We start from the raw sequence: 13,542 nt of genomic DNA, 5'->3' as shown, positions 1-13,542 counted from the left end.
TAAAAAAAAGTTCAGTCTGATCACAAAGTAATGCGCATTCGCCTCAGTACTTGTATGCACAGTATACTTCACCTAAAATGGGGGCAACGCTCCACCCCTATTTCTATACATACACACTGTACACCTGGAGAGCTTGTGACGGTGAGGTAGAAATGTTCACTCATTCGTGATTCTCTAGGCAACTCTATCAAACTATATCAAAACCTCTGTCGTTATCCCTAGAAACCACTGTCCGGAAAAGCAGGACTCGGGGAGCACAAATAGAACGTGTGTGGAGCTGATCTGGGAGCGTGAGGAGGGAGATCAGCTCCAGAGCTGTCCTTTAAGGGTGGACGGCACCGGGAAGGAGTAAGACCCATGCGACCCACACTCCTGAAATGACACAGAAATAGGAGGGCCACCAAGTAGTGACATGTAACCTTAAACATGTTGAGGGGGGCGCCTGGTTGGCTCAGGGGGTTGAGCCTCTGCCTTCAGCCCAGGTCATGATGTCGGGGTCCTGGGAATGAGCCCCATGTCAGGCTCTCTGGTCAGCAAGGGGCCTGCTTCCTCCTCTCTCTGCCTGCTTCTCTGCCTGCTTGTGATCTCTGTCTCTGTCAAATAAATAAATAAGATCTAAAAAAAATAGTTAAAATGTTGAGAGGAAAACGCAGGAACAGGTTTACGACACACCTTTACAGAGTTTCCAGTGAACAGACACACAAGTGGAAAAGCGATGATGGAGAATAGATGTCGCTGGGATTTTCGAATCCTCATCTACATGAAAATTGCTATCAAAAACGGGACTGGGGGCGCCTGGGGGGCTCAGTCATTAAGCCTCTGCCTTCGGCTGAGGTCATGATCGCAGGGTGCTGGGATCGAGCCCCGCATCGGGCTCTCTGCTCGGCGGGGAGCCTGCTTCTCCCTCTCCCACTCCCTCTGCTGGTGTTCCTTCCCTTGCTGTGTCTCTCAGTCAAATACATAAATAAATCAATAAAATCTTAAAAAAACCCCCAAACCAAAAACAAAACCAGGACTGGAAAGCGATATTACTAGAACCTGGTGGCTGACTGACGGCGCCCACACCTCACCGATGCCTTAGCAGGGGCCAAGCTTCCCGGGCATGCGGGCAACGGACAGCAGGCGCCGTCCGCTCGGCGGGGACAGAGACGCCCTGCAGCGCCGCAGTCCCGGGCCACGTCGCCCCCGCGGCCGTCCTCAGGAGGATGTGGCAGGTGCCGGCACGTTCGGTCAGAGTGGCCGGGGTGTCTGCACGCTTGCAACCGGGTACTCTGAACTCTCTCCGGACAGCTGTGTCCGAACGGCCGCTGAGCACCTGCCGGCCCACACCCAGCTTCGTGGACAACGTCACTGTCGCGTTTCGCGCTCCATCTCCGCGGCCAGGCCCTCGCCGCGGTCTGCGGTCCGGGGCGGGCCGGCAGCGGCGCCAGGACGACGCGCTCCTTAGCGAGCCGCGCCACCGAACCCTGAACGCAGGAGCGGCCAGCCGAGGCCGCGGCCGGAGCCCGCGAGCTTGCTCAAGGTTCCACGGACAGGGCGGCGGGGCCGGAGCAGGGCGGCGGGGCCGGAGCAGGGCGGCGGGGCCGGAGCAGGGCGGCGGGGCCGCGGCGGAACTCGGCGGTCCCAGGCCAGCCCGACGGCGTCCCGCGGCGCCCGGCGGCTCCGCAGGACGGAAGGGCGCCCGGCGGGGCGCGGCTCTCGGACCCCAGACCCACCGTCCGGAGACCCGGCCCGCCGCGACGGGAACGGAGCCCAGCGCGGGCGCCGCGCCCACCAGCGCGCGAGCAGGAGCCCGGCCGGAGCTCGAGACCGGCTCCCCCGAGGCACGGCGCTCCGGAGGCGGCGCGGGGCGGCCCCGCGGGCTCACAGAAGGACGGGGCGTCCGAGCGTCCGAGCGTCGCAGAGCTCGCCGGGGGCAGAGACGGAGCCAGGACTGCGCTCTCGGCCCGGGGTCACCTTCGGCTGGGGCCGAGGCGCGGTGAGGACACGGCGCTCGGACGCGGAGCCCACAGGATCCGGACCCCTTGGAAGAGCAGCGCGGCAGGAATCTGCTCCGAATGCGCTTGCGCGCCGGAGACAGACGCGCCGGGTCACAGCCGGGGGAGCCCGGAGCCGGCCGGAGACCGGGGAGACCGGAGGGACGGACGGCGCATCCCCGACGGCGCACTGAGGAGCGGCCCCGAGCCCTCGGCTCCTCCAGCCGGAGACCGCGCGGCCGCCATCTTCGTTCCCGTCCTCCGGACTCTACGGAAAGCGCGCAGGGAACAGAAGCTCCCGAGCGCGAACCTGAGCGGATGACGTAGCCCCGCCCACGGGGAGGGCGGCGCAGTCCCGCCTCCCGCAAAGACATTTAAGAATCCCGGCAACGGGCCCCGCCCCCAGAAGATCAGCAAGACCATCCAGCCAAGACCAACTTCACCAATCCACAGGATCTGCAGAACTCCAGAGCCAAGGGAAAGCAACAAAGAGAATTCACAACTTATTTCCATGATCCTTTAGCCTTTTAAAGTTAAATTTTTTAAATTTTATTTTTTTCTTCTTCTATTTTTTTAATCTTTTCCTCTTTCCTCTCTTAACATTTTAACTATTTTATCTTATCAATACCTTTTTAAAAATCTTAAATTTTCATTGTCATAATCATATTTTATCCCTTCATTGTATTTAAACTTATTTTTAGTTTACATATAGGTTTTTTTTTCTTTAATATTTTGGGATATACTTCCCTCTAATAGAACATGGCATTGTTCTAATCTCCAGCCTGATCATATTCTCTCCTTTTTTTTTTCTTTTTCCAACCAACTTATCAATTCCTTCTTTAGAATATTTTTAAATTTTCATCTTTATAGTCATATTCCATCCCTTCATCATGTTTACTCTTATTTTTGCATATATATATGTATGTTTTCTTTCTTTAAAATTTTGGTAGGTAGTTTCTTCTCAGATATCAGAATACACCCAAAATCAAGTGGGTGTATTCTGGTATACTCACCAGTCTAATATATATATTTTTTTATTTTATTTTTTTTCCCACCTTTCTTCTCCCCACCCAGTTTTTGGTCTCTTCTGATTTGGTCACCATACATTTTTCTGGGATCTTTGACCCCTTTTAGTATTTTATTCTTTCATTCAAAAAAAAAGAACAAGAGGCAATATCGACGGCTAGGAACCTAATCAATATGGACATTGGTAATATGTCAGAACTAGAGTTGAGAATGACGCATTATCAAGGTGTTAGCTGGGATTGGGAAAGGCATGGAAGATATCAGAGAATCCTTTTCTCAAGAAATAAATTTTTTTTCTGGAGAAATAAAAGAACTAAAATCTAATGAAGTTAAAATAAAAATAGCTATTAATGAGGTGCAATAAAAAATGGAGGCTCTTACTGCTAGGATAAATGAGGCAGAAAAGAGAATTAGTGCTACAGAAGACCAAATGTCACAGAATAAAGAAGTTGAGCAAAAGAGAGACAAACAACTAGTGGACCATGAAGGGAAAGTTCGAGAGATAAGTGATACCATAAGATGAAACAATATTAAAATAATTGGGATTCCAGAAGAAGAGAGAGATGGGCAGAAGGTATATTGGAGTGAATTATAGTAGAAAATTCCCCTAATATGGCAAAGGGAACAAGCATCAAAATCCAGGAGGCACAGAGAACACCCTCAAATCAATAAAAATAGGTCCACACCCCGTCATCTAATAGTAAAATTTACAAGTCTTAGTGACAAAGAGAAAATCCTGAAAGCAGCTCGGGACACGAGGTCCGTAACATACAATGGTAGAAATATTAGACTGGTAGCAAATCTATCCACAGAGACCTGGCAGGCCAGAAAGAACCGGCATGATATAGTCAGAGCACTAAACTAGGAAAATATGCAGCCAAGAATACTATATCCAGCTAGACTGTCATAGAAAACAGAAGGAGAGATAAAAAGTTTCCAGGGAAAACAAAAATTGAAAGAATTTGCAAACAGCAAACGAGCTCTAAAGGAGATATTGAAAGGGGTCCCCTAAGCAAAGAGAGAGCCTAAAAGTAATAGCGCAGAAAGGAACAGAGGCAATATACAGTAACAGTCACCTTAGGCAATACAATGACACTAAATTCTTATCTTTCAATGGTTACCCTGAATGTAAATGGGCTAAATGCCCCAATGAAAAGACATAGGGTATCAGAATGGATAAAAAAACAAGACCCATCGATATACTATCTACAAGAAACTCATTTTAGACCCAAACACACCTCCAGATTTAAAGTGAGGATGTGGAAAACAATTTACCATTCTAATGAACATCAAAAGAAAGCTGGGTGGCAATCTTTATATCAGATAAAGTAGATTTTAAAACAAAGACTATAATAAGAGATGAGGAAGGACACTATATCATACTCAAAGGGTATGTCCAACAAGAAGATCTATTGATTTTAAATATCTATGCCCCTAACATGGGAGCAGCCAATTATATAAACCAATTAATAACAAAATCAGAGAAACACATCGACAATAATACAATAGTAATAATAGGGGACTTTAACACCCCCTCACTGAAATGGACTGATCATCCAAGCGGAAGATCAACAAGGAAATAAAGGCCTTAAATGACACACCAGACCAGATGGACAACACAGATAAATTCAGAACATTCCTCTCTAGTGCACATGGAACATTCTCCAGAATAGATCACATCCTGGGTCACAAATCACATCTTAACTGGTACCAAAAGATTGGGATCATTCCCTGCATATTTTCAGACCACAATGCTCTGAAGCTAGAACTCAATCACAAGAGTAAAGTTGGAAAGAACTCAAATACATAGAAGCTAAAGAGCATTCTACTAAAGAATGAATGGGTCAACCAGGAAATTAAAGAAGAATTGAAAAAATTCATGGAAACAAATGAAAATGAAAACACAACTGTTCAAAAATCTGTGGGACAGGGTCACCTGGGTGGCTCAGTGGTTAAGGCCTCTGCCTTCGGCTCAGGTCATGATCCCAGAGTCCTGGGATTGAGCCCCACATCGGGCTCTCTGCTCAGTGAGGAGCCTGCTTCCCCCTCTCTCTCTGCCTGCCTCTCTGCCTGCTTGTGATCTGTCTGTCAAAGAGATAAATAAAATCTTAAAAAAAAAAATCTGTGGGACACCACAAAGGCGGTTCTGAGAGGAAAGTATATAGCGATACAAGACTTTCTCAAGAAGCAAGAAAGGTCTCAGGTACATAACCTAACCCTACACCTAAAGGAGCTGGAGAAAGAACAGCAAAGAAAGCCTAAACCCAGCAGGAAAAGAGAAATCATAAAGATCAGAGCAGAAATCAATGAAATAGAAACCAAAAGAATAGTAGAACAGATCAATGAAACTAGGAGCTGGTTCTTTGAAAGAATTAGTAAGATTGATAAACCCCTGGCCAGACTTATCAAAAAGAAAAGAGAAAGGACACAAATTAATAAAATCACGAATGAAAGAGGAGAGATCACAACCAACACCAAGGAAATTCAAACAATTGTAACAACATATTATGAGCAACTATATGCCAGCAAATTAGACAATGTGGAAGAAATGGAAGCATTCCTAGAGACATATAAACACCAAAACTGAACAGACCCATAACCAGTAAGGAGATTGAAGCAGTTATCAAAAATCTGCCAACAAACAAGAGCTCGGGCCAGACAGCTTCCCAGGGGAATTCGACCAAACATTTAAAGAAGAATTAATACCTATTCTCCTGAAACTGTTCCAAAAAATAGAAATGGACGGAAAACTTCCAAACTCATTTTATGAGGCCAGCATTACCTTGATCCCCAAACCAGACAAAGATTCCATCCAAAAGAAGAATTACAGAATAATTTGTTGATGAACATGGATGCAAAAATTCTCAACAAAATATTAGCCAATAGGATTCAACAGTACATTAAAAGGATTATTCTCCACGACCAAGTGGGATTTATTCCTGGGCTGTAAGGCTGGTTTAACTACCACAAGTCAATCAATGTGATAAAATACATTAATAAAAGAAAGAACAAGAACCATATGATACTGTGAGTAGATGCTGAAAAAGCATTTGACAAAGCACAGCATCCTTTCTTGATCAAAATTCTTCACAGTGTAGGGATAGAGGGCACATACCTCAATATCATCAAAGCCATCTATGAAAAACCCACAGCAAATATCATTCTCAAAGGGAAGAAACTGACATTTTTTCCCCTAAGGTCAGGAACACGGCAGGGATGTCCACTTTCACCACTGCTATTCAATATAGTACTGGAAGTCCCAGCCTCAGCAATCAGACAACAAAAAGAAATTAAAATCATCCAAATTGGCAAAGAACTCAAACTCTCACTCTTTGCAGATGATATGATACTTTATGTAGAAAACCCAAAAGACTCTATTCCAAAACTGCTAGAACTCATACAGTAATTCAGTAAAGTGTCAGGATATAAAATCAATGTACAGAAATCAGTTGCATCTCTGTACACCAATCAGACAGAAGAGAGAGAAATTAAGGAGTCAATCCCATTTACAATGGCACCCAAAACCATAAGATACTTAGGAATATAAACCTAACCAAAGAGGTAAAGAATCTGTACTCAGAAAACTATAAAGTACTCATGAAAGAAATTGAGGAAGACACAAAGAAATGGAAAAACATTCCATGCTCATGGATTGGAAGGACAAATATTATGAAAATGTGTATGCTACCAAAAGCAATCTACACGTTTAATGCAATGCCTATCAAAATACCATCAATTTTTTCAAAGATGTGGAACAAATAATCCTAAAATTTATATGGAACCACAAAAGACCCTGAGTAGCCAGAGGAATGTTGAAAAGGAAAGCCAAAGTTGGTGGCATCACAATTCCGGACTTCAAGCTCTATTACAAAGCTGTCATCATCAAGACAGCATGGTACTGGCACAAAAACAGACACACAGATCAGTGGAACAGAATATAGAGCCCAGAAATAGACCCTCAACTCTATGGTCAACTAATCTTCGACAAAGCAGGAAGGAATGTCCAATGGTAAAAAGATAGCCTCTTCAACAAATGGCGTTGGGAACATTGGACAGCCACATGCAGAAGAATGAAACTGGACCATTTCCTTACACCACACACAAAAATAGACTAAAAATGGATGAAAGGCCTCAATGTGAGACAGGAATCCACCCAAATTCTTGAGGAGAACACAGGCAGCAACCTCTTCGACCTCAGCCACAGCAACTTCCTAGGAACATTGCCAAAGGCAAGGGAAGCAAGGGCAAAAATGAACTATTGGGACTTCATCAAGATCAAAAGCTTTTACACAGCAAAGGAAACAGTCAACAAAACCAAAAGACAACTGACAGAATGGGAGAAGATATTTGCAAACGACATATCAGATAAAGGACTAGTGTCCAGAATCTATAAAGAACTTATCAAACTCAACACCCAAAGAACAACGAATCCAATCAAGAAATGGGCAGAAGACACGAACAGACATTTCTGCAAAGAAGACATCCAGATGGCCAACAGACACAAGAAAATGTGTTCCACATCACTCAGCATCAGGGAAAAACAAATTAAAACCACAGTGAGATACCACCTCACACCAGTCAGAATGGCTAAAATTAACAAGTCAGGAAATGACAGATGCTGGCGAGGATGCGGAGAAAGGGGAACCCTCCTACACTGTTGGTGGGAATGAAAGCTGGTGCAACCACTCGGGAAAACAGCATGGAGTTTCCTCAAAAAGTCAAAAATAGAGCTACCCTATGACCCAGCATCGCACTACTGGGTATTTACCCTAAAGATACAAATGTAGTGATCCAAAGGGGCATGTGCACCCGAATGTGTATAGCAGCAATGTCCATAATAGCCAAACTATGGAAAGATCTAGATGTCCATCAACAGATGAATGGATAAAGAAGATGTGATACACACACACACACACACACACACACACACACACACAATGGAATACTATGCAGCCATCAAAAGAAATGAAACCTTACCATTTGCAAGGACGTGGATGGAACTAGAGAGTATTATACTGAGCGAAGTAAGTCAATCAGAGAAAGACAATTATCATATGATCTCACTGATATGAGGAATTGGAGAGGCAGGGTGGGGGGTTCCGGGGGTAGGGAAGGAAAAGTGAAACAAGATGGGATTGGGAGGGAGACAAATCATAAGAGACTCTTACTCTCACAAAGCAAACTGACGGTTGCTGGGGGGAGGGGGTCAGGGAGACAGTGGTTGGGTTATGGACATTAGGGAGGGTATGTGCTATGGTGAGCGCTGTTCAGTATATAAGCCTGACGATTCACAGACCTGTACCCCTGGGGCTAATTATACATTATATGTTAATAAAAATAGTTTTTCAAAATGGGTGGCTCAGTGGGTTAAAGCCTTTGCCTTCAGCTCAGGTCATGATCCAGGGTCCTGGGATCGAGCCCCACATCAGGCTCTCTGCTCAGCGGGGAGCCCCCTTCGTCCGCTCTCTCTCTGCCTCTCTGCCTACTTGCGATCTCTGTCTGTCAAATAAATAAATAAAATCTTTAAAAAATTTTTTTTAAAAAAGAAGGAAACACTGTTCAAATAAAGCCAGAAATGGTGCTCAAAGGGGCCAGAAAAGGAACTTACTCCCTGACCAGTCTGATGTGTTCTCCCATTGAAGGGTTACGTGGACACTGAATATTCATTTTCTCCCCAAACTCTCACATTTAAAAAAATTCCAAAACTTGTCCTCAATATCTCCTTGCAGATTGTCTAACTTGACTTACTGCATCAGCTGTCAGAAGAGCTGACCCAGCCGCAACTGTTCCTACTAGGGGACACAGCAGGGACATGAGCCAGGTGCCTCCGCATCTCCTGGCCTCACTAAGCACACCGAGAGACCCGAGCGTGGCCCAACGAGGCTCCCAGGCTCTGCAGAAACTTGCTTTACTATCCTGGAGATACGCAGCACAACCGAGCATGTCTAGTCCAGTACTTTTATTTTGTGCAGTTTCCTGAATGTTGGCTTTTTCATCCACCAGATCCCAGATTCCACCATAGCACGCAAAGCAGACTGGCAGCCGGGTCACCTGCAGGAGTGGTTCAGCAAATGGCCTGCTTGGGGAGGGCTCAGGGAGGACACAGACTAGGAGGTGCCTGCTCCTCGCTGTCCTGAAACCCACCTCCACTTAGGGACCAGGCCTCCTGCTACTGTGTCTTTGAGGCTGGGCGCTACGACCTGCTCTCCAGCCCGAAGCCAGACACGCTGGGGCCTCCGCCTGCATGACCTGTTCCCACGCTGCTGGCCTGGCCACTCTGTCCCTGTCAGCTGGGCTGTGCCCCTGGACCTCGCACTTTACCCCTCTCCCACCTAAATCATCTGGATGCGCCAACATTACCACAAGCCACCTGTACTTAGTCTGCAGTATGCGGCTGCCCCTGAGCAACGCAGGGTTTGGGCACAGAACCCTGTGCAGCGGAACATCCCTGTATAACTTCTGACTCCCAAACTTCACTATAGCCTACTGTCGGCCAGAAGCCTGACCAGTAACATCAACAATCCACTGACCCTTATTTTGTCTGTTCTGTGTATCACGTAGTATACTCTCACAACAGAAACTAGAGAAAAGAAACGTCACTAAGAAAATTATAGGTAAGAAAAAACACATTTTCTACACTGTACTGATGGGAAAAACCCAGGTCCAAGCTTGCTGGCTGCAGAGACTGCCCCTCCAGGGGCCAGCCCACTCCCAGGGGACAGCAAAGCAAGAGAGTCCCTTTGATATGCAAACCAGTCCCTCCAGAGCCTGGCCTCCCCCACCCTCACCACGCCAGGCCAGCATTCTCTGCCCAGCCTCCCACCGTCCACGCCAGGAGCAGCGTTCCTCTGCCTAGATCAGCCCAGGCTGCCACCCTCATCGCCCGAAGCCACCGAAACTGCTCAAAGCAGCCCGTCCCGAATCATTCGCCCTGTCCTGCCTGCCCATCCCGTGGAAACCCCACCGAAGTTCATGGTCTCGGTCCTCCCCTGCCTCCGGACCTAGTGCTTCCCCTGGCGGGGCCCAGCATGGGGGTGGCCTGGCGAGCCTTCCTCTCTAGGACCCACGAGCATGCTGACCTTGGTTTTCCGGAGCCTCTGCTCCGTGCCCCCCAGCTGCACCTGACTCACTGCATCGTGAAAGAACCCAGGGCGGCCCCCAGCCTACGGACAAGACAACTAAGGGTTACCGGGGACAGAGGGGGCCCACCTCCCTTGGAACAGCAGCAACTGGTCTGAGGGGATAGAACCCGCTCTATCCACATACCCCAACCTGCCTGTGTCAAATCCCAAAGGCGGCAGTCTGTGACCACCCACCAGGCATCTCAGTCCCCATGTCCAGTTTTCTCAGAAAACTTCTGCCCCCCAGGGCTGCTGCCTTACTCCCTGTTGTCGCCACAAAACTGCAACCACAAGCTAGACCTGCCCCTTCCCACAATGACCCTGTCCATTTTCAGATTTGTCTTTAATGGAGGCAAACACCCCCGGCCCCAGCGCTCGAAACGTATACCAGCTCACAGGTCCTACCTACCCCAGCACGGCTGCTTCTGGGCAGCGGGGACTGACATTCACCGACTGCTGGAGCCATTTGTTTGTCTGTCTGTTCCCTGGCTCATTCTTTCAGGAAATGCTTGCTGAGCACAGGAAGCCTGCCTGGTAGAAGAATTCGGACAGGAACCTGGTAGTGAGAAGCCGGAGGGCCGCTGTGTGTGATGGGGGGTGCAGGGGAGCTGGAACATTGGGGTAGGGGTGTAGTTCCAGCCTCTGCCTGGGCAGCTTAGATGAGTAAGTAAAGCCAGGCTATTTCTACTGCAGAAGCCTCATAGGCACAAGGATGAAGCTGGGCTCCAAGAGCCCACCTGGCGCCGGCCGGCCCTCTCTCAGACGCAAGGACACGGGAAAGAGGAAGAAGCCTGGGCCAGCTGGGACGGAGGCCACCTACAGTTCAGCTCTTGTCCCCTGAGAGTCCCTGGAGGATAAGGGTCTTGTGGCACCAAAGCCTCGGCTGGCCACACGCTTGCAGGAGCGGCGCCTCCTGGGAAGACCAGACGTGGCAGGAGCAAAGCCTCGTCCAGAAGCAGCTGGACCGCATGCATTACACACACTTTCCCCACCGGGCGTGTGCCTGAGGGGCCCAGGCGGCGGGGCAGGTGCACACAGGTTAGGACTGGGCTCATCATCCCAGGGAACGTGCATGTGCGTGGAGGCGGGAAGGCCTGGCCACTCGCATAACCCTGGTAGCATGAGAGGCTGAGACGACCACTTCCCCTGGATGAGAAATCCTCAGGTGAACAAAAAGTGACTGGCCCAAAGGGTGGGGGGATGCTGGGTGAGAGAGAGGAGCTGAGGCACAGGTGTTCTGCCCCGTTCTTGACTTCAACCAATTCTCTTAATCCTCTCCACCCGCCACTCAGCTCGGAGATACAGGAGCAGCCGGTGAGGGACACCTCACGGCTCACGGCCCAACAGCCGAGCTGGCCCCACAGAGAAGTATGCGGTCAGGTTCTCCCAGAACAGCTGAGCAGCTCTGGAACACAGCGCTCCGCTCAAGGCCGCTGTCTGGAAAGCCAGGAAGGACCTGTCAGGTTGGGGGACGGGGCACCACGCCCGGTCACTGTGTGAAGGGTTCGCTGTGCAGCTACTGAGGCCAGCACCATGTGAGATGGGGACGGACACTCCGCACCCCGCTGCATCCCCAGAGCCTCCCACGCCCACCCTGGCAGCTACCGCCCAATCCGCCTGGAGGCCGGCTCTGTTCCCAGCCATCGGGCTGCTGCCTCCTGCACCGCACACCGCAACCAGCCGGTCCCCACCCCGTTCGGCATGTGATTACGTGTCGGAGAGTCACTTGGTCTCCCTCGGCACAAAGGAAGCCACCTGAAGCCCCACTCACGACCTGGGGGCCTTTGTGTGCTTCAGCTCAGTTATAGAGAGCTGTCCGTCTCAGGTGGGCCTGTGACCCCCCAGAGGCCTGCAATCTGGCCCAGGAGACACCTGCTAGTACCCTTCACACACCTCCCCACAGAAAAAAGCACATTAAAAACAAAAATTTTGCTTCTTACTCAAATTGTATCGCTGTAAAGGCCAAACGTCCTCCCCATGAATCCCATAGAGTTTCGCTACAAACCGTCTCGGGGGAACACTGGGCTTCAGGGGGATTCACAACCTAGCGGAAGCACTCTGCCCTCAGCAAACACCCTCGAGTCGTGGCTGCAGACTGCCGGCCAGCCCACCCTGTTGCACCTTCCTGGTCTGGACCAGAGCGGACGTTTTCCTGGGATGTGACTCGGCCACAACTGTGACCCTGGCCCAAAGGAAGAGCCTGGAATCTGCCTAGAACGAAAGCGTTCCACTCCCTGCTGCATTTCTGGGACCAAATGAGGTGTCACGCACAGCCAGCAGACTCCAGAACATTCGCTGTGTGAGCCAGCAGACTCCGGAACATTCGCTGTGTGAGCCAGCGTGAAGTGAGTTCTGCAGGCGACCCCGGGTCTCTGAAGGGGGCTCTGCAGTGAGAGAACAGAACTGGGGGGCAAGTCTGCACCAGCCATGGCCTTCTCTGCCCGCCACACCAATGGGAGGCTTCCACAAGTTGTCAGTGCTTAGCATCTTTCCAATTACCATCGCCCCCATAGGTGTTTCTGGAAGCATAAGTGTTGTCCCAGAGACAAGCTCTTCCATGAGCTTGTTAAAAGGACTCACAACACCACTATTGTGTTTCCTACTTCAGTTGCAGACTTCCGAGACATACTACTCCACCTTCCCACCGCGATGCCGTAAAACCTCACTCAGACAATTCTATCACCCGTCCAATGGCCAAAGGAGGCCGTTTCTAGAGAAGAAGGTCCCCGACTGAGGAAAGCAAAGCAAGGCTTCATTATCTCAATTCGGTGAGCTGGGAGGGTTCCGTCAAGTTGACGGGGTACACGCAGATGAGTCTGCTTCCAGGCAGAGGGAAGCGCTGATGTGTCAGGCTTGGAGAGAAGGGGATGAAGGGGAAAAGCGCTGTGCGGTCCAGGAAGGAGCCCCGGTGCGCCGGGGAAGGGCGCTCGGGCTGGCAGCCAGTGGCGGAGACCCAGGCCAGCCACCTGGGCTGGGCCTGCTCGAAAGCCCACGGTCTTTGCTCCTGCCTCCAGCGTGTGGAAGAACGGCCTGAGCACTCCGGATGTTTTAATGCTCACTTCGGAGACTAACATTTGACTCATTAGAAATTAAGCCATTTTAACCTGTGATGATCTGTTTTGAAAACTCACAGGTAGAAGTCAGGGCTCAGCGGGGTGCAGAACGGCGGGGAGGCGCCCCCCGCAGTGTTCTCCTGCTGAGATGAGAATGCTATTTCCTGCCCCCCACACTGTGCCTGCTGGGAAATTAGTTTCCTTTCCTTATTTCAAGCAAGCTCTTGTCGACTATAATGGACACTCGACTTCTCATTTCAAAGGGTGAATCCACATCCATTTTAAATGTAAAAAAGAAAAAATAAATAATCATGGCCCGAACCAATCCAAGTAACATAAGAAATGTGTATCAAAAACCTTCACTTT

At 49.4% G+C, this 13,542-nt stretch overlaps 1 protein-coding gene across 5 annotated transcripts in view; it reads right to left on the bottom strand.

Moving 5' to 3' along the window:
* Positions 1-13,542, bottom strand: part of ERICH1 (glutamate rich 1) — a 62,192-nt gene that overhangs the window by 46,954 nt on the left and 1,696 nt on the right. For 2 of the 5 annotated variants that reach the window (XR_006608459.1, XM_045086197.1), the window contains exon 1: positions 10,533-13,498. The exons of 1 other annotated variant lie outside the window; for it this stretch is intronic. Coding sequence is in view for 2 of the 4 variants with exons in the window: in XM_045086197.1 (XP_044942132.1) it covers positions 10,533-10,569 (37 nt within the window). In the remaining 2 variants the exon portion in view is untranslated. Of the gene's footprint in view, positions 1-10,532; positions 13,499-13,542 lie in introns of those variants that run through there. 2 more of the 5 variants (XR_006608458.1, XM_045086198.1) reach the window with 2 other exon arrangements.

The sequence above is a fragment of the Mustela putorius genome, unplaced genomic scaffold (genome assembly GCF_011764305.1).
Source record: "Mustela putorius furo isolate JIRA1106 unplaced genomic scaffold, ASM1176430v1.1 tig00000905_pilon_pilon_pilon, whole genome shotgun sequence".
Lineage (NCBI taxonomy): Eukaryota > Metazoa > Chordata > Mammalia > Carnivora > Mustelidae > Mustela > Mustela putorius.
Note: the sequence above shows the minus strand (reverse complement) of the source record. Positions and strands in the feature narration are given on the sequence as shown.